This window comes from Heptranchias perlo, unplaced genomic scaffold (genome assembly GCF_035084215.1).
Source record: "Heptranchias perlo isolate sHepPer1 unplaced genomic scaffold, sHepPer1.hap1 HAP1_SCAFFOLD_50, whole genome shotgun sequence".
Lineage (NCBI taxonomy): Eukaryota > Metazoa > Chordata > Chondrichthyes > Hexanchiformes > Hexanchidae > Heptranchias > Heptranchias perlo.
In genome coordinates this window covers 4260071-4283595 of record NW_027139516.1, presented here as the reverse complement: position 1 = coordinate 4283595, position 23525 = coordinate 4260071, and the positions used below count along the sequence as shown (strand labels likewise).

The 23525-nt window shown below is 46.5% G+C and overlaps 1 protein-coding gene across 2 annotated transcripts in view; it reads right to left on the bottom strand.

The window, feature by feature from the left end:
- Nucleotides 1-4763: 4763 nt before the first annotated feature.
- LOC137313988 (NACHT, LRR and PYD domains-containing protein 3-like) overlaps nt 4764-23525 on the bottom strand; it is a 51293-nt gene continuing 32531 nt past the window's right edge. The window contains exons 1-9 of one of the 2 annotated variants that reach the window (XM_067979673.1): nt 20124-20454; nt 18755-18850; nt 16556-16722; nt 13680-13848; nt 13509-13574; nt 8772-10509; nt 7124-7210; nt 6481-6648; nt 4764-6307 (exon numbers count right to left, since the gene is read on the bottom strand). In XM_067979673.1, coding sequence (XP_067835774.1) covers nt 6220-6307; nt 6481-6648; nt 7124-7210; nt 8772-10509; nt 13509-13574; nt 13680-13848; nt 16556-16722; nt 18755-18818 — 2547 coding nt within the window. In that variant the 5' untranslated portion in view covers nt 18819-18850; nt 20124-20454 and the 3' untranslated portion in view covers nt 4764-6219. Of the gene's footprint in view, nt 6308-6480; nt 6649-7123; nt 7211-8771; nt 10510-13508; nt 13575-13679; nt 13849-16555; nt 16723-18754; nt 18851-20123; nt 20455-23525 lie in introns of those variants that run through there. The other variant, XM_067979672.1, reaches the window with a different exon arrangement.

The following is a 23525-nucleotide window of genomic DNA, read 5'->3' as shown; positions in this document are numbered from 1 at the left end:
CCACCATACTTGCAGCAATTTTTACCAAGATGGCAGCCGAAAATTCGGCCGCTTTGTCCAAGACTGCTGGACTCGCCGCCATTTTGTCCCAGTGAGCCGCCGTACTTTCCGCCACTGTGGGATCACTGTGGGGTGACTGGGTGCATTCTGGGATCATTCTGATGTCCATGGGTTCACTCTGGGATACTGCGAGCACTCTGGGATCTCTTTTGGATGACTGGGTGCACTCGGGGTTCTCTAGGTGCACTCTGGGATCACTCCGTGATGACTAGGTGTACTGTGGAGTAAATGTGGGTTCACGGAGACGTTCTGGGGTCACTCTCATGTTACTGTCGACTCTCTGCGTGGTAATTTCCGCCATTTTTTCCAAGATGGTATTTGCCGACATTTTGCCCAGGACGTCTGCCGTACTTGCCAACATGTTGTTCAAGATGACCTCTGTACTTGCCGACATCTTGTCATAGATGGTTGCTGTACTATACGGCCAATTTGTCCAACATGGCCGCCATGGTTGCGGCAATTTTGTCGAAGAGGGCCGTCGTCCTTGCCGCCATTTAGTCCAAAGTGGCCTCAATACTTGCCGCCATTTGGGACAAGATGGCCGACATATTTTGACAATTTTGTCCAAGAAGGCCACCGAACTTGCCGCCATTTTACCCCAGAGGGCCGCCGTACTTGCAGCAACTCTGGGGTGACTGGGTGCATTCTGGAATTTCTGGATGCACTCTGTGATCACTTTGGGTTGACTGGGTGCCCTGTGCGATCACTGGGTGTGACTCTTGTTTAACTCTGGGGTCACTGGGATATTCTGGGGTCAGTGTGGGATCACTGCTGTCACTCTGCGCGGTACTTGGCACCATTTCGACCAAGATGGCAGCCGTACTCGCCGCCATTTTGTCGAAGATTTTTGCCGCACATGCGACAATATTGTCCAAGATGGCCGCCATACTTACGGCCATATTATCCAAGAAGGACTCCGTACTTGCTGCCATTTTATCCAACATGGCTGCCGTACATACCGCCGTTTTGCCATGATGGCCACCGTGCTTGCAGCCATATTGTCCATGTTTGCCGCTGTACTTGACGCCATCTTGTCTAAGATGGCTGCCGTACTTGCCGCCATGCCGGCCGTGTGTAATACTCTGGGATCACACTGGGGTGACTGGGTTTAGTTTGCGATCTCCAGCTGCACACTGGTATCCGTCTATGGTGACTGGGTGCGTTCTGGCATACCTGGGTGCACTCTCGATCAGCCTGGAGAGACTGTGTTTAATTTGGGATCACTGGGTACCCCCTGGGATCACTGGGTGCGACTCTGGGTTAACTCTAGGGTCACTTGGATATTGTAGGGCCACTGTGGGATCACTGGGACACTCTGCGCGGTACGTTCCGCCATTTTGTCCAAGATGGCCGCGGTGCTTGCCGCCATTTTATCCAAGATGGCTGCCGTGCTTGCCGCCATTTTGTCCACGATGTCATCACTACTTGCTGCCATTTTGTCCAAGATGATCGCTGTACTTCACGCCATCTTGTCCAAGATTGCTGCGGTAATTGCTTTCATTCTGTCCGGGAATAATACTCTGGGTTCACTATGGGGTGACTGGATGCGCTCTGTGATCGCTGGGTGCACTCTGGGATCACTCTGGGTTAACTGCTTTTACTCTGGGATCTCCGGGCGCGCACTGGTATCACTCTAGTTAGACTGGGTGCATTCTGGGATCACTGAGTGCACTCTGGAATCACTCTGGAGAGACAGGGTGCACCCTAATCCCCGGGGTGCACTCTGGGGTCACTGTGCTGTGACTGGTTGCACTCTGGGTTCACTGGGTGCGCTCTGGGATCATAGTGTGCGACTCTGGGTTAACTCTGGGGTCACTGGGACATTGTGGGGTCACTGTGGGAGCAATGGGGTCACTCTGCGCGATAATTGCCTCCATTTCAACCAAGATGGTTGACGTACCTCCATTTTGTCCAAGATGGCTGCCGTATTTACAGCATTTCTGTCTAAGATGGCCGACGTATTTGCGGACGTTTTCTTCCAGAAGGCCGCCGCACTTGCCGCCATTTTGTCCAAGATTGTCGCTGTGTTTGACGCATTCATGTCCAAGATGGCTGCCGTACTTGCCGCCATGCTGGCCGTGGGTAAATACTCTGGGGTGACAGGGTGAACTCTGTGATCCATGGGTGCACTCCGGGTCACTCTGGGTTGACTGGGTGCACTCTCGGATCAGTGGGTGCCCTCTGGAATCCCTTGGCGCACACGAGTATCACTCTTTGGATGACTGGGTGCATTCTGGGATCTCAGGGTGCAATCTCGGATCACTCAGAAGTGACTGAATGCACTCTGGGGTCACTGTGTTCATTAGGACATTCTGGGGTTACTGTGGGATCACTCGGGACAATCTGCACGGTATTTCCGCCATTTTGTGCGAGATGGCTGTGTTCTTGCCGCCAATTTATCCAAGACGGCGGCCGTACTTGCCGCCATTGTGGCCGTCGTGTAAATACAAGTTGTTGTTGTAGGAGTAGTTGTTGTGGTGGTGGTCTAAAAATAAAGACTGTCATTTGGCATCGCTCTGAGGTGACTGGGTGCACTCCGGTGTCATTGTAGGGTCACTGGGACATTCTGAGGTCACCGTAGGATCACTGGGGACACTCTGCGCGGTACTTGCCGACATTTGGTCCAAGATGGCTGCCATACTTGCCGTCATATTGTCCAAGTTGGCTGCCGTTCTTGCCGCCATTTTGTCCAAGATGCCACCATGCTCGCCTAGTGTAAATACATATATATATATATATATAGTATATATCTATAATAAATAGAAGTTGCTGTTGTTGTAGCAGTAGTTATGGCGGTGGTCTAAATATAAAGACTGCCACTCTGGGATTCTTAGTTGCACTCTTTATCACTCTGGAGTGACTGGGTGCACTTCGGGATCCCTGGGTGCATTCCAGCATCACTCTGGGGTGACTGGCTTCACTCTGAGTGCCCTGGGTGCAGTCTGGGTTCACTCTGGGGTGACTGGCTGTTCCCTGGAGCGACTGGGTGCACGCTGGCATCCTGGAGGGTAACTCTGGGTTGGCTGGGTGCATTCTGGGATCACTGGATGCACTCTGGAATCACTCTGGTGTGAAAGGGTGCACTCTGGGGTCATTGCGTGATCACTGAGCACTCTGTGTGCAATTGTTGCCGCCATTTTGTACAAGATGGCCGCCGTACCGACCGCCACTTCGTCCAAAATGCCGCCATTTTGGCCGTATGTATATCTATATATATTATAAACACAAGTTGTTGCTGTTGTAGTTGTTGTTGTGGTGGTGGTCTAAATATAAACACTGCCACTCTGCGATCCCTCCGGGGTGATTGGCTGCACTGTGGGATCCCTGGGTGCAATCTCTAAAACACTGGGGTGATTGGGTTCACTCCGCAGATACTGTGATATCACTGGGGACACTCTGCGTGATACTTGCCCACATTTTGTCCAAGATGGCCGCCGTACTTGCCGCAATTTTGTGCAAGATGACCACCGGACTTGCCGCCATTTTGTCCAAGATTGCTGCCGTGCTGGCCATGAGTAAATACATATATATATATATTGTGAATAGAAGTTATTGTTGTTGTAGTAGCAGTTATTGTGGTGGTGGCCTAAATATAAAGAGTGCCAATCTGGATTATTCTGGGGTGCCCATTGCCTCCTTGAGAGGGGACCGGCCGAGGCCTCCTCCCACAAAGGGAACAGACCGAGGCCTCCCCCAGAGGGGACCGACCGAGGCCTCCTCCACAGGCTGCAACCAAACAGGGCCCACGTGAGTTCGGGTTGTTTATTGCCCTGGGGTTTAATTTCCTCTCTGGGCTCTGGTTTTGGGGCCTCGGTTTAATATGTTCCCATTCGATTGTGACCGTTCTGATGTCACCAGGTTAAAGCCTGGGGTTAAAGTAGCCCGGCCTGCAATGTTAAACAAACACGTTAACCCAGTGTGAGACAAACAGGGGCCGAGAGGAGATTAACGTCGGGAACATGAACTGCTGAACGGGCTTCGAGGGTTTGTTACAATTTCAAAATGATGCTTGTGTTTCGGGGAGATGGCACAACTTTGAGGGGACAGAGCGGCCATTTGCGGGATTTTGTTGGAGCAAATAAGGACAAACTGTTTCCAGTGGCAGGGGGCCGGTAACCAGGGGACACACATTCAAAATAATTGGCAAAAATGCCAGAGGTGACATGAGGAAGGATTATTTTTACGCAGCGAGATGTTATGTTCTGGAATTTACTGCCTGAAAGGGTGTTGGATGCAGATTCAATAGTAACTTTCAAAAGGAAATTGAATAAATACTTGAAAAGGAACACATTGTTCGGTTTGAGGAAAGGAGTGGAACCAACTGCAAAGAGCCTGCACAGGCTCGAAGGTCCGAATGGATTGCTTCAGGGAAATATCATTCTGTGATATTGCTGGCTGGTTCTTGGCAGCCATTTTGCAAAAGCTGCAATGCAGTCATTTTGCGTTGCATTGCGGCCATTTTAAGTCCCATGTCAGGCGGCCATTTTGTGGAGCCCCAGCTGAGCTCCACACAATTTGTGTAAATTGCATATCCAGACACCCCCCCACACCGCGTAAGACCCACCCGGTGAATAGACCGACCGGCCACATCTATGGTACCAGTTGGAGGATGTGTGACGTAGTTTCCAGGAACCTTTATTCAATATTTTAAAATACGAAAACCAGTAATTTTATTTTAAATAATGAGGGGGGCAGGCCGGAGCTGAAGTAAACGGTGGAGTTTTATTAACACAGCATATGGACAACAACTTACATTTATATAGCGCCTTTATATTAGCAAAACATCCCAAGGTTCTTCACATGAGCAATCAGACATAATTTGCCACATAAGGAAATATTAGGACAGGTGGTCAAAAGGCTGGTCAAAGAGGGAGGTCTCAAGGAGCATAGTAAATTAGGAGAGAGAGGCGGAGAGGTGGAAAGGTTTAGGGATAGAATTCCAGAGCTTTGGGCCTCGGCAGCTGACCACGCGGTGCTCAGGGACACGTTCCAGATTCTGACTCATCACTGGGAGAGGCACCCAGGAGTACCGAATCCAATTATCAGTGTCCCACTGCAGCCCAGACTGAGTCCCACCCTGGGCCTTTCCTGTCTGTACATTGACCCAGTGTCCCACTGCAGCCCAGACTGTGTCCCACCCTGGGCCCTTCCTGTCTACATTGACCCAGTGCCCCACCGCAGCCCAGACTGAGCCCTACCCTGGGCCCTTCCTGTCTGTACATTGACCCAGTGTCCCACTGCAGCCCAGACTGAGCCTCACCGTGGGCCCTTCCTGTCTCTACATTGACCCAGTGCCCCACTGCAGCCCAGACTGAGCCCCACCCTGGGCCCTTCCTGTCTGTACATTGATCCAGTGTCCCACTGCAGCCCAGACGGAGCCCCACCCTGGGCCCTTCCTGTCTGTACATTGATCCAGTGTCCCACTGCAGCCCAGACTGAGCCCCACCCTGGGCCCTTCCTGTCTGTACATTGACCCAGTGTCCCACTGCAGCCCAGACTGAGCCCCACCCTGGGCCCTTCCTGTCTGTACATTGACCCAGTGTCCCACTGCAGCCCAGACTGAGCCCCACCCTGGGCCCTTCCTGTCTGTACATTGACCCAGTGTCCCACTGCAGCCCAGACTGAGCCCCACCCTGGGCCCTTCCTGTCTGTACATTGACCCAGTCTCTCACTGCAGCCCAGACTGAGCCCCACCCTGGGCCCTTCCTGTCTGTACATTGACCCAGTGTCTCACTGCAGCCCAGACTGAGCCCCACCCTGGGCCCTTCCTGTCTGTACATTGACCCAGTGCCCCATTGGGGACCATCCAGCCCCGGATATCCGGCAGAATCAGCGCTGGGGGACCGGGTGACTGAGTCTCGTGACCCTGGCGCTGGGCCTCTGACGTCACAATGGGAGACGACGCTCGCTCAGCTCGAGCTGGAAACCGTTAAAGGGCCGTTCGGATTTGAACCTGGAGCGCGGCCGATTAAAGGGGAGGGACAGAGAATCGGCCAAAAATATTCATATAATGAGACCAGGAATGGTTATAAATTGAAATGTTCATATAATGAGACCAGGAATGGTTATAAATTGAAATGTTCATATAATGAGACCAGGAATGGTTATAAATTGAAATGTTCATATAATGAGACCGGGAATGGTAATAAATTGAAATGTTCACACTCCCACTCTCAGTCTGGGTCTGAATTCCTGCAGTGACTCCAGGTGTCTATTTCCGTTTGAACTGAACTGATTCCCCCACAGCCTGAAACAGATTAAAGATTCAACAGGAAATAAACAGATTGAACAACAGTGTAAATAACAGGGAGACTGGGGTAAATATTTCAATAATAATTACAGACAAATATTACCCATAAAAAGGGATTGAATCCCATTGATATTTTATTTATTACATTGAACATTAACGCAAACACTCACCAGATCCGCTCCAGATTCCTGCTGGTCAGTATGAGGGAGCGGAGAGCGGGGACAGATCGGTCTGTGAAGGAATTTGATCCCAGGTCCAGAACCGTCAGTGACCGGTTTGTACTGAGAGCGGAGACGAGATCATCGGTACAAGAATCTGAGAGACTGACATCCCATAGACTGGGGATCAGAGAGAGAGAAATAACAGGAATCATGGTAAATCCCGAGTGTTTATTTGTATTATTATTATTTATACTGATATTAATGTACCGTGTCAGATATCCAGTTGTTATGAACACAATCTCACAGAGTCTGGGACTTATTCCAGTTCCTGTATTTTACAGTCCGGGTTCCTCAGAGCCGCAGACAGTAGTTTCACTCCTGAATCTCCCAGTTTATTATTACTCAGTTTCAGCACCGTCAGTGACCGGTTTGTACTGAGAGCGGTGGAGAGATCCTCGGTACAAGAAGCTGTGAGATCGTTATCACATAACCTGGAGATCAGAGAGAGAGAGAGACAGAGACGAGCAGAGATAACAGGAATCAAAGTATATTTCCAGTATTTATTTGCATTATTATTATTTATACTGAGATTGATGTACCGTGTTACATATCCAGTTATTATAAACACAATCTCACACAGTCTGATACTTACTCCAGTTTCTGTATTTTACAGTCCGGGTTCCTCAGAGCCGCAGACAATAGTTTCACTCCTGAATCTCCCAATTTATTGCTCGCCAGTCTAAACACAAAAAGACAGAGCGTGAGAGACAAACTGAGTCCAATCCTCGATCTAATACAATTTCTCTCTGATATTACAGGAAACACTGAAAAATCTTCAGGAAATTAATAACCAGATTTCCCTGTCACGGACAATGAATCTCACTCTGTCCAACTCCCCATAGATTCAGTGACTGTCAGTAAATGTATTTATTAAATAAAGTGCTGTCTGTGTGATGCCTTTAAATGTCCCTCAGTCCGGTCTCATTCCCTGATGATCAGAATGACCCTCCTGGAGGTCAGTGGCCGATCCCATCATGTTTGGGGAAACTTGTCTCACTTCTGCTGCTGCTTAAATCCCAGATTTTATGGGAATGTGGCGATTTTCCCCGAATTAAATAATAAAGCGGTGATTTCCTGTACTTTATGCAGTATTATATTAATCTGTATAATATCTCGGGGTGAGTTATTTTGTGAAACGGCGCTAACGGCTGCTGTAAAATCCGTCCCCCAGGATTTCATGTGATAAGGAGTGTTTATTCTGTCCTGGTACAAGTTTTAAATGTCCATTTGCTCCTTGTTTACAGGGGAGGGGAGTCTCTCTCTTTATGCCCATTAAACTGTCTCCATATTTATTTCAGGTGTAACGGGCCCGACAGTTTATGGGGATTTTTCTGAAGTTCCCTCCCCGAGCGGGGCCTCACACACACGGGGGCAGATTATGGGAATATCCCGGGTTCACTGCCCCCTGGTTAACCCAGGAGTCTCCCGCTTTGTGTGGGGCCACACCGCTGGCCTGTGTGTGTCTGTACTCCTGGGCTAATACCCCACAACCCGTTAGATTGGAACGTTTTTACCGACAGATTTTAGTTCCAAAATCCCACTGAAGTGTCGGCCTGGATTAATGAGCGAGGGGCCTGAATCCACGACCTTCTGACTCAAAGGCACGAGTGCTGCCAGCTGGGTGATGAGATGGTGGATGTATTGGAGAGTGTGAAGGGCTGTGTCATTGATGAGTTAAGATAACTTACCGACCTCCTGCGGGGAAAGCTCAGCTCGCCCACTGGCGGTTGACTGCCCGAAAGCTGTGTTTTGCTCTTTGTTATTGAATGTTTGGTGTTTCTGCTTCCCTCTCCTACACACGTTGACAGTCCGGTGACCGTCACTTGCCCCCACACCTCGGTAAGAGGGTGGGATGCTCCGACACACAGACTGCTGCAATTAGTGTCAGTCTACGTGTAAGTAACAGTGAGAAGGAATCTCTTCAATGGACGTATCGCAGGCAGTGAGAAAAACAGCAATAAATATAATTTATTACAATTAAATTATCAGACTCTTTCAGTGACCTGTATTTACTGATCCGATAAGGGCTGTGAAATCCTGACTGGTTCACCAGGATCCATTTAAGATTCTCCAGTCCTGAGGGAATTACGAACCGATTCTTTTATTATTTGTCATATTTGTGTTGAATCTGCTTCTCTCTGATTTAACTGAACTGTTTGTTTCTCTTCATTACCGAGCAACAATACAATCCGTGACTGTTCTGCAATTGGCCTAACAGTTAGAGACAAATAAACAGTTACCTCAAAACCTGGCATTTGTGCAGTGCGGGTCCCAGCCGCTGGAGTGCTTCACACTGAATGTAGCAGTTCTCCAGATCGAGGAATTTAATTGTATCACAGAGTCCAATGACATGAGACAACACAGCACAGTCAATCGGGGTCAGTCGCAATCCATTAAATGTAAGTGTTTCAACAGATCCGACTGTGACCCGAGCCAGTGTTTTATTCTGAGACTCAAACAGGTAGTGGAATGTGTTCAGGAGGTTCCATTTCCCAGTTTCACTCTCTGTCTTTCCAATCTCTCCTTCAACCTTCTCCTTCACCCAGTCAATCACTCCGCAGATTGTTTGATGAAGAAATGGACCCAGAAACTCCTCCAGGGGCCGAGCTGACTGTGAGGAGGAGAGACCAACAACAAAACGGAGAAATATCTCAAATCTCCCATCTTCCTTGCTGTGGGCTTCACTGAGGAGTTTCCGGATGTCCCCGCGATCTGGAGTCAGGAATTGTGCGAGTGCGGCTACAAACTCTTGGATGGTGAGGTGCGGGAATGTGTAAACCACACTCTGGGCAGAATCATCTCTCTGCAAAAGTTCCATCATGAACCCAGACAGGAACTGGGAAGGTTGCAGATTGTACTTGATCAAATCTCCATTTCTAAACACAATCTTCTTCTCGGAGACTCCAGTGAAGGCCATCTCACCGATCTTCAGTAACACGTCACGGGGGGATTCAATCTCTCGGCCATGGTTTTTCAGAATGTTGTAAATATAGTAGGAATATAGTTGGGTGATGGTCTTGGGAACTCGCTGATGTTTCCTGTCTCTTTGTGTGAAGAAGGGACCGAGTGACAGACCAAGGATCCAGCAGTAGGAAGGGTTGTAACACATGGTGTACAGGATCTCGTTCTCCTCCACATGTTTGAAAACAGCTGCTGCCACCACCTGATCTTCAAAAAACTTGTTGAAATATTCCTTCCGTTCTTCACCAACAAATCCCAGGATTTCAGCCCAGACACTGATCTCAGCCTTTTCCAATAAATGTAATGCAGTGGGGCGGCTGGTCACGAGCACTGAACATCCTGGGAGCAGCTTGTGCTGTATTAAACTGTACACAATGTCAGACACTTCACACCAGTCTTCAGGATCTGTGCACATGTACTGAGGTTCTGTATTTCTTCGATTGTCAGCAAAATCGATACTGTCCTTGAATTCATCTAAACCATCGAATATAAACAGTAATCTCTCTGGGTTCTTCCAGAGCTCTCCCAGAATATTCCCAAAGTAAGGATACAGATCCAGTGTCAGATTCCTCAGGTTTATTCTGCAGTTAATCGCGTTCAATTCGCGGAATTTAAAACTGAAAACAAATTGAAAGTGTGGGTATATTTTCCCAGTGGCCCAGTCATAAACAATCTTTTGTACCATTGTTGTTTTTCCAATCCCCGCGACTCCGCTCACTGCTACTGAACTCCCAGATTTGGATTTTCTCCGGGAAAAACTGCTCTGGAACAATTGATCAGTTCGGATTTTTTCCAGTTCTCTCCGGAGATGTTTCTCTCTCCACTCTTCATGGTCTCTGCCTCTTGCCAGCAGTTCATGTTCTACTAGTGTCCGATCTCGAACAGTAGAAATGACCGTTAGCTCAGTGTATAGATTGACCAGCTGGAAAATCTTAACCTTCTCCTTTATTAGGATCGTGTTCACTCTCAGTGTTTCAGTTTGGACCCGAAGTGTTTCCTTGTGTTTCAGTTGAACATCTTCAATTAGAACAGACAGAAAGTGGTTCTCAATGTAAGATGCATTGACATAAAAACAAATTCTCAATATCACTTTACGATTCAGTAAAATTTTCCGAGATTTAATTCACAGCTTCAATAGAGGTGTGAGCAGGAAATTAAACTCAGTTACTGAAAACCTCGCTTGAAAGTGAATCATGGCGGAGAGAAGTTTCAAATCCTCACTTGATTCTAATATTTACTGAACATGGAGATTTCTATGAAGGTGATATTTTCCCTCTGATGATTAATTCAATCAGCCCTGCCCTGTACCTTGGACATCTCATTACAAATCCACACATGATTCTGTTATACGAAACTAGAGTTTCCAATGGAATAATTTATGAAACCGTCAGTGGTGCTGACCTTTTGCGGAAATGGGAAATAGGTTATTGTGGGCATTGGGAGAGGGATAGACTGTGAATGGACAGAAGTCCCACTCTTATTGTATCAGACCTCGGGCAGGTTATCTGGGATATTTTGGCACTGGGAGAGGGACAGACTGTGAATGGACAGAAGTCCCACTGTTATTGTATCAGACCTCGGGCAGTTTATCTGGGATATTGTGGGCACTGGGAGAGGGATAGTCTGTGAATGGGCAGAAGTTTCACTGTTTAACCTCGGTGGTGGGGAACCTTTTAGAAACTGGACGTGGGAGGTTATCTGGTGCATTGCCTGCACTTCTATAGTCACCTGATCAGAGGTAAAGGTTACTGCCATTCTGAAGTGACAGATGGGACTCAAAGATAATTTAAGGTTTTGGAGTTTAGGTTGAGGGAATGGTGATGTATTTTGTTTGGGCAAGAGACTTCGGTCTTGAAAGGTTTCAGTGGAATTCCCAACATTAGAAAGAACATAAGAAACAGGAGCAGGGGTAGGCCATACAGTCCCTCGAGCCTGCTCCGCCGTTCATGAAGATGGTGGCTGATCGACCTTAACTCCACTTGGCCGCCCGATCCCCAAATCCATTGATTCCCTTAGTGCCCAAAAATCTATCGATCTCAGTCTTGAATATACACATCGGAAACAGGAAGCAAGTTCACAATCAACAAAATAATTAATAACGGGGAAGGGAAGTCAGGGTAATTTTCTCACCCAAAGGGCCAGAGAGCCTGGGAAGGACACTAAAGGAGCAGTGTAAGTGGGGTCAAGAGACAATTGAACATGTTTCTGTGGATACACTGAGAGGAGGGGTAGGTGCGGTCATCTCTCCAACAGGGCCACGCTTATTTGGGCCAAATGGCCATTTCTGTCTTACTCACTCTCCTGTTATATTGTGTTTCAGAAATTGTCAACAATTTTGCAGCAGTTTTACACCTACATTGAATGTGTTTTTCGAACAGTCCTTTCATATCATCGATTAGAATTAGAATTAGAACTACTGCCCACATCACTCAGTGTAATGTTAGAGCAGAAAACATTCACAGTTCATTTCAACTGTTCTCCCAATAATTATACTCTGTTGTTTCATTTTGTTCTGAATTTCCTGCAATGAAGGTTTGGGAAATTACAAATCTGTTTCCATCAGTCATTATATTGCGTATAAAAAGACCCCTGAGTTAAAGGACTATTCTTTCAGTAGAATAAGGTTCTCTCTTTCACTGCCATTCTGAAGCTCGCCCATAACTTCCCAATTACCCTGAACATTGTCTTTCCCTCACAATCCTCCACGGATTAATGAACTATTGAGTGAACATCTGTGCATCTTCTCAGATCAGATCGAACATTTTAATGTATCATTCTCTGCTGTGAAATGAAAACATTTTAATATTTCGCATTTCTCCACCTCTTTCCCTACAGTTGATGGTGGGCAGATTTCTCGGGGCGCAGGTAACCCATAACATCTGGCTCATGGCATTGCTCATGGATTGTCAGCCCAGGACATCTGTGTGGCACATAGGAGCTGTGTATGGGGATTCACAGTGTATCAGGATCCTGCCAGGTGTGTATGGGGATTCACAGTGTATCAGGATCCTGCCAGGTGTGTATGGGGATTGACAGTGTATCACGATCCTGCCAGGTGTGTATGGGGATTCACAGTGTATCAGGATCCTGCCGGATGTGTATGGGGATTGACAGTGTATCAGGGTCCTGCCAGGTGTGTATGGGGATTGACAGTGTGTCATTATCCTGTCAGGTGTGTATGGGGATTGACAGTGTGTCATTATCCTGTCAGGTGTGTATGGGGATTCACAGTGTATCAGGATCCTGTCAGGTGTGTATGGGGATTGGCAGTGTATCAGGATCCTGCCAGGTGTGTATGGGGATTCCCAGTGTATCAGGATCCTGTCAGGTGTGTATGGGGATTGACAGTGTATCAGGATCCTGCCAGGTGTGTATGGGGATTCCCAGTGTATCAGGATCCTGCCAGGTGTGTATGGGGATTGACAGTGTATCAGGATCCTGCCAGGTGTGTATGGGGATTCCCAGTGTATCAGGATCCTGTCAGGTGTGTATGGGGATTGGCAGTGTATCAGGATCCTGCCAGGTGTGTATGGGGATTCACAGTGTATCAGGATCCTGCCAGTTGTCTATGGGGATTGACAGTGTATCAGGATCCTGCCAGGTGTGTATGTGGATTCACAGTGTGTCAGGATCCTGCCAGGTGTGTCTGGGGATTCATAGCGTTTCAGAATGCTGCCAGGAATGTAGGCAGCTGGATTAGCTGGAGTAATACAAACTTACCAATAATTCAAAACAAGTTGTGACTTTTAACTTCAGGCTGCGCAAAACATGTTTTTCCTGCTATACCAGGGCATCTCACAGAAGTGTATGAAGTGCTGCAGTGTATTAGGATCCTGCCAGATGCAAGTGGTTTCACAGAATTAACGACAAATTGAAATGAACGTTTATTCTCTTTCCTCCATCCTTTGAATTTCTGATTCCCAGATTCTGACAATCTCTAAACAAAAGACTACAGTCAAACATTCTGATTCTCAGGAGTGAAATAAACGGTTTGAAATCTCCATTTCATCACTTACCTTTCAGGTGATTGGGTATTTCAGATAAACCTCGTCCGATGTTCATATAATCAAATGGATCAGGACCTGTTCAAATCAATGAGCTTTCATGAAATCAGATCTGTGTAATATTATAGTAAATTATGCAGTGTTTCAATCTGAAATTGAATTCAGTGTGTGATTTTACCGTACCAAGTTCCTGAATCTCTTTCAGTATTTTGTCCAACTTTGGTAATCTGTACATTTTCACAAAGGATTCCCACATCTTCCTTCGGGCCTGAGAGCCTTTCTCCATCACCAGATTTAGGAGAAGTTTGGAACTGTCCGTCCTGTTTGCCTTCTCCGCGAGCTCAGTGACTTTCTGTAAAGAATAATGATGAATATATTGAGGAGTGGAGTGAAAGACAAAGACTGAGACTGAAGGAAAGGAGCTGCTCTGTGATGGGATCTCCCAGTTTATATTGAGGAGTGGAGTGAAAGACAAAGACTGAGAATAAGAAATAGGAGCAGGAGTAGGCCAATCGGCCCCTCGAGCCTGCTCCACCATTCAATAAGATCATGGCTAATCTGATGCTAACCTCAAATCTAAATTCATGTCCAATTTCCTGCCCGCTCCCCGTAACCCCTAATTCCCTTTACTTCTAGGAAACTGTCGATTTATGTTTTAAATTTAATTAATGATGTCGCTTCCACAGCTTCCTGGGGCAGCAAATTCCACAGACCTACTACCCTCTGAGTGAAGAAGTTTCTCCTCATCTCAGTTTTGAAAGAGCAGCCCCTTATTCTAAGATTATGCCCCCTAGTTCTATTTTCACCCATCCTTGGGAACATCCTTACCGCATCCACCCGATCAAGCCCCTTCACAATCTTACATGTTTCAATAAGATCGCCTCTTATTTTTCTGAACTCCAATGAGTAGAGTCCCAAACTACTCAACCTCTCCTCATATGTCCACCCCCTCTTCCCCGGGATTAGCCGAGTGAACCTTCTTTGTACTGCCTCGAGAGCAAGTATGTATTTTCTTAAGTATGGAGACCAAAACTGTATGCAGTATTCCAGGTGCGGTCTCACCAATACCTTATAGAACTGCAGCAATACCTCCCTGTTTTTATATTCTATCCCCAAAGAGAATGAGAAGGAAAGGAGCTGCTCCGTGATGGGATCTCCCAGTTTATATTGAGGAGTGGAGTGAAAGACAAAGACCGAGAATGAGAAGGAAAGGAGCTGCTCCGTGATGGGATCTCCCAGTTTATATTGAGGAGTGGAGTGAAAGACAAAGACCGAGAATGAGAAGGAAAGGAGCTGCTCCGTGATGGGATCTCTCGGTTTATATTGAGGAGTGGAGTGAAAGACAAAGACTGAGAATAAGAAGGAAAGGGGCTGCTCCGTGATGGGATCTCCCAGTTTTTATTGAGTTGAGTGAAAGACAAAGACTGAGAATGAGAAGGAAAGGAGCTGCTCCGTGATGGGATCTCCCAGTTTATATTGAGTGGAGTGGAGTGAAAGACAAAGACCGAGAATTAGAAGGAAAGGAGCTGCTCCGTGATGGATCTCCCAGTTTATATTGAGGAGTGGAGTGAAAGACAAAGACTGAGAATGAGAAGGAAAGGAGCTGCTCCGTGATGGATCTCCCAGTTTATTGAGCACATAAAGTAGTCACTGGGCCGGGTTCTGATCCATTCTGAACATGGGCAAAATATTCTGTGAACATCTTGATTCATCAACAACAACATTGCACCTTTAATATAGAAAAATATCCCACGGCGATTCACAGGAGTGGAATCAGACAATGGGCCTGAGACAAAGGAGGGCATATTATTAGGGATGACCAAAAGCTGGATAAAGAATCAAATTTTCAGGAGAAGAGGGAGATAGAGAGGTGGAGGGGTTTCGGGAGTGAATTCCAGAGCCTGGGTCCATAAACTACGGAATGCTAGGCCACCGCTGGTCGGGCGATGGGGAGAGGCACAAGATGCCAGAGTCAGAGCAATAGAGAATTCTAGTGAGGGGCGAGACCATGAAGTGATTTAAACAGGAGGATGGGAATTGAAAATTGAAGTCATTCGAGAACTGCGATAGGTGAACGAGCACAGGAGTGAGGGGTGAGCGGGACGGGGGAGGGACAGGTTACAGGCAGCAGCGTTTTGGATGTGTTGAAGTTTACAGAAGGCGGAAGATGGGAAGCCGGCCAGGAGAGCATTGGAATAGTTGCGTCCGGAGGAAATTTCCTCCAATTAAATATTGGGAAGACCGAAACCATCCCTTTGTCACTTCCACACTCCACCATTCCAATGGTCTCCAGGCAGGCCTCTCACATTCCAGCCTCCGTAAACTTAAGCTCATCCAAAACTCTGCTTCCCATAGCCTAACTCACACCAAGTCCCGTTCACCCAACACCCCTGTGCTCGCTGACCTACATTGGCTCCCGATCCGGAAACTGATCGATTTTAAAATTCTCATCATTTTGCACAAATCCTACCATGGCCTTGCCTCTCCTTATCTCTGTAACCTCCTCCAGCCCTACAAACCCCTCAGATCTCTGCACTCCTCCAATTCTGGACTCTTGTGCATCCCCGATTGTCGTTGCTCCATCATTGGTGGCCGTGCCTTCAACTGCCGAGTCCACAAGCTCTGAAAGTTCCCTCCCTAAACGTCTCCGCCTCTCTACCTCGCTCTCCTTTCCTTTAAGACGCTCCTCAAAACCTGCCTCTTTGACCAAGCTTTTGGTCACCTCTCTGAATATCTCTTCGTGTGGCTCGGTGTCAAATTTTGTTTGATAATCGCGCCTGTGAAGCGCCTTGGGACGAATTACTATGTTAAAGGCGCGATATAAATGCATGTTGCTGTTGTCGTTACCCTGTCCTTTCTCTGTACAGATACTGACTGATCCATTGGGTATTATCATCTCTTCGTATCATTGGTTCAGATTCAAAATTTTCAGTTTTATCCATTTCTCCTCTTTTTGGCCTGTTTCTGTTCTGTAACATTCTGTGATTCTAAGATGTGATATTCTGTCACTTCTGTTACGTTTAAATAATCCAAACTCATTCTGTGTCCATCCCACTTACGTGATATTCTTGTCCACTGAAATGGTCCTCGCCTGTTAACATGAGACTGAGTCCCTCCACCCCTTCTTCAATCGCCTGTTCTAGTCTGTCCCGGTAGAATTTCGTCAACTGGAACAGCTGGTAATCGTCGCACTTTGTCAGGAACTCAGTGATTGCAGTGTTCGGATCTGTGAACAAAAATGGAGAAAACTAAACACATTATTTACTTTCTATCCGGGCGGCTACATTTCCTCTTATACCAAACGGCTGAAGCCTCCTGTGAGCCACATTATCAAACACCTTCTGAAAACCCATATACACCGCCTGTGCTACATTCCATCAATCCGTACAGTCAATTCTTAAAAACCGGTGTTTAATTATGTGAAACACGACTTGTCTACAGATCATCCCCTATATCTCTAAATGTTCATTAATTCCACCTGGAATTACAGATTCAAGTAGTTTGCCCACTGCTGATGTACACTAATTGATCTCCAGTTACCCAGTTTATCTTCTCTCTTTCTTGAACAGATACATTACTTTGTCTCTTTCGAATCCATCAGCGCAGATTTTATATCCAAAGTCTCCTCCCTGACTTCATTTAACCACATTGGTTGTAGGTCCAGCGGCATCTTTACTTTGGTTATTCTTCTCAGATCCAAATCCTTCTCTAGTTATCTCTAACTCTGGTCCCACATCCTCCTCCAGTACACCTACATTCCCACCAACACCATCAGTGTTAGAATCTTCATTAAACTCCCCGCAAAATGTTATAACCAGGAAGATTTTGCTCTGATTCCCGTGTAAACCTAAACCATATGGTCTCATAGCTCCTGGACCATATCTCCTATGCTTCTGACTTTCCAAATGTGTTTGGAATGATTTGTACATTCACAGACATAAAACGTAATCCAAACTCCAATTTTTGGGGAATTTTATCCATTATTCGTTTTTCTTCCCCCCCTCAACATCCATAATTTATCTCCCAATAATGAAAAACCTCCTACCTTTTATCCTGCTAATAACTTTTCATTATTTCATAAATCTTCTGTTCCTGCTCCAACAGTTTTATTAATTCCACTCTCTAGTCTCAGGCCCGGATGTTTCCCACCCTCCAGTCATATCAGCTGATGACCGTCCCACTGCTCCATTCACCCAGTCTGTAAAACCATTGTTGGTTGGTTCAGACCGTGACCGTCCCTTCCCTTCTCCCTGAACTCACTCTAGTCCCCAAGACCGTGAACCCTTCCCTCCTGCTCCATTCACCCAGTCTGTGAAGCCATTGTTGGTCGGTTCAGACCGTGACCGTCCCTTCCCTTCTCCCTGAACTCACTCTATCCCCAAGACCGTGAACCCTTCCCTCCTGCTCCATTCACCCAGTCTGTAAAACCATTGTTGTTCGGTTCAGACCGTGACCGTCCCTTCCCTTCTCCCTGAACTCACTCGATCCCCAAGACCGTGGACCCTTCCCTCCTGCTCCATTCACCCAGTCTGTAAAACCATTGTTGGTCGGTTCAGACCGTGACCGTCCCGTCCCTTCTCCCTGAACTCACTCGATCCCCAAGACCGTGGACCCTTCCCTCCTGCTCCAGCCCTGCAGCCACACATTGACCTGACTCATATTTCCATCCTAAGCAGCCCAGTGTAAAACAATTTGGAGACCACCACCCGGAGGGCTTGTTTTTACAGTCTCGAGCCTAAATCTTAATATTCCCTCTATAATCGTATTCGTATTATTGTTTCCGACTATGGCTATTTGCCGATCCCCCTTCCTTTTCAGAGATGGTCCCACGCGTTCCAGGATGTTGTTCACTCTAGCACCAGGGAGGCAACTTACTATTCGGTACCTACTCAGGGCAGCAGAAGTGACTCTCTATTCCCCTGACTATAGAATCTCCCACCACTATCACTCTCCTATTCCTGTGCCCCGCCTACCTCTCACCCCCACCCCACTCGGGGTGTCCCCCTGCTCCCCATCCTCTGAGTCACTGTCTCTATCCACCTTACAGTCCCCAACATCAGGTATCTATTGGACAATTCCAGTACTCAGGAGATCCCTCCACCTGTGACTGCAATGTCCCTCCAGATGGTCACTCACTTCCCTCTATCTACACAGTATCTGTGTTGTTACCTCTTCCTGTGTGAGCTGCAGGTTCTTGCTCCTGATCTGGATCCTTTGTCAGGAGAGAAATTATATTTTGATGAATTTTCTGAACCTACCTGTTTCCATTCTCATTCTTGTTGAAGATGTTGGATCTTCTCCCCTGTTTGGTCCTTCAGCCATGGTGGTGACAAACGTTCCCAGATTCTGATGCTCTGTAATAAATATATTACTGGGAGGATTAGACAGAAATATTAAAATGATGAGAACGTTCTCTTGTTAAACATGATATCCAGTCTCTTCTCCCCCATCAGTACAACAGCTGTTAGTTCTGGGATCGAGAATTTCTCGAGTGTTATGATCAACACCCCACATCAGGTGTGATACAGACAGCTGCTCAGTGAAATCCAGTGGGTCCCTCTGATCTCCACAACCCAGTTCCCGTCGGACAAGACTCTGGACTGGGAGTGCCCATTGGTAAGATTTACTCAAACAGTGCAGGCCAGAACCAGCGTTATTCCTGAGGTAGTGAATATTCTGGAGGGAAATATGGAGAGGGTGATCATTGATGAATTAAATGAACATTCACTCGGTTTTACACAGTTTGGGGGTATTGTATCATTTAATTTACAGATGTATTGAATATTTTTGATTTGTTGAGCTACGTTATTAAATTCAGAATATGAATATGATACCTATCCACAAATACAATATATAGCTGGGTGTGATTCCGCTGGTGTTTGTGGGCAGTGACATTGTCCATGTGTTCAGGGAGATGTCTCCTGGTTGGTGCTTCTATTAGAATATATTTACCACATCTCTTATGTGTCAGCAAATGACTGATGAGCACTGTAGGAGGTGAGGAGATTTATCACTGTTCTAATATTAACACTAATGCGCACTGTAGGAGGTGAGGAGATTTTCCACTGATCTAATATTAACACTAATGAGCATTGTCGGAGTTGAGGAGATTTACCACTGTTCTAATATTAACACTAATGAGCACTGTAGGATGTGAGGAGATTTACCACTGTTCTAATATTAACACTAATGAGCACTGTAGGAGGTGAGGAGATTTACCACTGTTCTAATATTATCACTAATGAGCACTGTAGGTGAGGAGATTTACCACTGTTCCAATATTAACACTAATGAGCACTGTAGGTGGTGAGGAGATTTCCCACTGTTCTAATATTAAAACGAATGAGCACTGTAGGAGGTGAGGAGATTTACCATTGTTCTAATATTAACACTTATGAGCACTGTAGGTGAGGAGATTTACCACTGTTCTAATATTATCAATAATGAGCACTGTAGGTGAGGAGATTTACCAATGTTCCAATATTAACACTAATGAGCACTGTAGGAGGTGAGGAGAGTTACCACTGTTCGAATATTAACACTAATGTGAAATGTTATGGTTCGTGTAACTTTAAACCCTTAGGTGATGCACAGAATTTATTTGTTGTATAGCTTTAAACATCTTACAATCTCAGAAAACGCCATCAATATATAATTGGTCGATATGGCTGCTGTTTTACTCTGAAGATTCTCCACTTGTGTACGACCCCACACACGCGTTTCCCATCAAACTATCAGTCAGTGTCCTTTCCTTTCCCCACTGTGGAAATGTAAAAGTGATTAAGTCTCAGATCAGTAATTTCTCCAAACTCTCGAAGTTATTCGGCGGCATTACTTTATAACCAAGTTTGAGACTTTGTAAAATTCAGTTCCTGCTGTTTCTCTCACACTGGCACTAGTACAATAAATAAACAACGAAAACTTGCATCTCCATAGCGCCTTTAACATCAAAAAATATCCCAAGGCGTTTCACAGAACCCGAATCAGAGAAAAGATGGATGCTGAATAAAGAAGGGGTGGTCAAAAGGTTGATTCAAGAAGTGGATATTAGAAGGGTCTTAAAGGAGCAGAGGGAGGTGGAGAGGTTTGGGGAGAGAATTGCAGAACATCGAGCCGGGATAACTGAAGGCTTTACTATGTGTGGAGGTGGAAGATGTTGGTATGGTTCTTAATGAATACTTTGCATCTGTCTTCATAAAAGAGGGGGACGATGCAGAGATTGTAGTTAAGGGGGAGGAGTGTGAAATATTGGATGGGATCAACATAGTGCGAGGAAGTATTAATGGGATTAGCATCTTTGAATGTAGATAAATCACCAGGGCCAGATAAAATGTTTCCCAGGCTGTTAAGAGAAGCAAGGGAGGAAATAGCGGAGGCTCTGACCTTCATTTTCCAATCCTCACTGGATACAGGCGTGGTGCCGGTGGATTGGAGGACTGCTAATGTTGTACCGTTGTTTAAAAAGGGAGCGCACAACAGACTGAGTAATGACAGGCCAGTCAGTCTAACCTCGGTGGTGGGCAAATTATTGAAATCAATTCTGAGGGACACAATAAACTGTCACTTGGAAAAGCACGAAGTAATCAAGTACAGCCAGCATGGATTGAAGGGACGGTCATGTCTGACTAACTTGATTGAATTTTTTGAGGGGGTAACAAGGAGGGTTGTTAAGGGTGGTGCATTTGATGTAGTCTACATGGATTTTCGCAAAGGCTTTTGACAAGGTCCCACAAGGCAGACTGGTCAAAAAAGTAAAAGCCCATTGGATCCAAGGGAAAGTGGCAAGTTGGGTCCAAAATTGTCTGTGGCAGGAATAAAGGGTCATGGTGGACAGGTGTTTTTGAGACTGGAAGGCTGATTCCAGTGGGGTTCCACAGGGCTCAGTACTAAGCACCTTGCCTTTTGTGATATATATTAATCATTTAGACTTAAATATAGGGAGCATGATAGTTTGCAGATGATATATAAATTGGCCGTGTGGTTGATAGTGAGGAGGAAAACTAGACTGCAGGAAGATATCAATGGACTGGTCAGGTTGGCAGAAAAGTGGCAAATGGAATTCAACCCAGAGAAATGTGAGGTAATGCATTTGGGGAGGGAAAACAAGGCAAGGAAGTACACAATAAATGGGAGGATACTGAGCTATAGAGGAACAAAGTGACCTTGGAATGCATGTCCACAGTTCCCTGAAGGTAGCAGGACAGGTGGATAAGGTGGTTAAGAAGGCATACGGGATACTTTCCTTTATTAGCCGAGGCATAGAATGTAAGAGCAGGGAGGTTATGCTGGAACTGAATAAAACACTGGTTAGGCCATATCTTGAGTACTGGTACAGTTCTGGTCGCCACATTACAGGAAGGATGTAGTTGCACTGGAGAGGGGACAGAGGAGATTTATGAAGATGTTGCCAGGACTGGAGAATTTTAGCTATGTGGTAAGAGTGGATAGGCTGGGGTTGTTCTCTTTGGAACAGAGGAGGCTGAGGGGTGAATTAATTGAGGTGTATAAAGTTATGAGGGGCCTAGATAGAGTGGATAGGAAGGACCTATTTCCCTGAGCAGAGAGATCAATAACCAGGGGGCATAGATTTAAAGTAATTGGTAGAAGGATTAGAGGGGAGCTGAGGAGAATTTTTTCACCCAGAGGGTGGTGGGGGTCTGGAACTCACTGCCTGAAAGCGTGGTAGAGGCAGAAACCCTCATCGCATTTAAGAACTACCTGGATGTGTACCTGAAGTGCCGTAAACTAAAAGGCTACGGACCAAGTGCTGGAAAGTGGGGTTAGGCTGCATGTCTCATTTTGGGCCAGCGCGGACACAATGGGTCGAATGGCCTCCTTCTGTGCCGTAAATTTTCTATGATTCTAAGATTCTAAAGCAGAACTGCCATAGATGGGGTGAGGAGGGAGTGAAATATAGAAGAGGCCAGAGTCGGAGGAAAGAGAGATCTTGGTGGTAGGGGCTTGTAGGGCTGGAGTCGGTTAGAGATAGGGAGAGATGGGACCATGGAGGGATTTAAACACAAGGACGAGAGTTTTAATTTGGAGATGCTGGGGGACCAAGAGCTAATGTAGGTTCATAAGTGATCGGTGAGCAGGGTTTTGGATTCACTTAACTTTACAGTGGGGGAACGGAGCAAAGCCGGCCCGGAAAGTATTGGAAAAATCGAGTCGACAGGTGATAAAAGCACGGAGGAGGGTTTCAGCAGCAGATGGGCTGAAGCAGGGATGGAGATGGACGATGTTACAGAGGTGGAATCAGGCGGTCCTTGTGATGGAGAGAATATCAGATCAGAAGCTCAGCTTGATGTCAAATCGAACGCTGAGGTTGTGAACAGTCGGGTTCAATCGGAGACATTGGCTGGGACGGGAATGGAATGACTGGCGAGGGAACAGTATTCATGGCAGGGGCTGAAGACGGTGTCTTTCGTCTTCCAAATGTTTACTTGGAGAAATATTTTTTTAATTCGTTCATGAGAATGTGGGCGTCGCTGGCGAGGCCAGCATTTATTGCCCATCCCTAATTGCCCTTGAGAAGGTGGTGGTGAGCCGACTTTTTGAACCACTGCAGTCCGTCTGGTGACGGTTCTCCCACAGTGCTGTTAGGAAGGGAGTTCCAGGATTTGGACCCAGCGACGATGAAGGAACGGCGATATATTTCCAAGTCGGGATGGAGTGTGACTTGGAGGGGAACCTGCAGGTGGTGCTGTTCCCATGTGCCTCCTGCCCTTGTCATTCAAGGTTGTAGAAGTCGCTGGTTTGGAGGTGCTGTCGAAGAAGCCTTGGCGAGTTGCTCAGGTGAGTCACTCGCCACAGAATACCCAGCCTCTGACCTGCTCTTGTAGCCACAGTATTTATGTGGCTGGTCCAGTTAAGTTTCTGGTCAATGGTGACCCCCAGGATGTTGATGGTGGGGGATTCGGCGATGGTAATGCTGTTGAATGTCAAGGGCAGGTGGTTAGACTCTCTCTTGTTGGAGATGGTCATTGCCTGGCAGTCTGGCGTGAATGTTACTTGCTGGTTGTAGCTGGT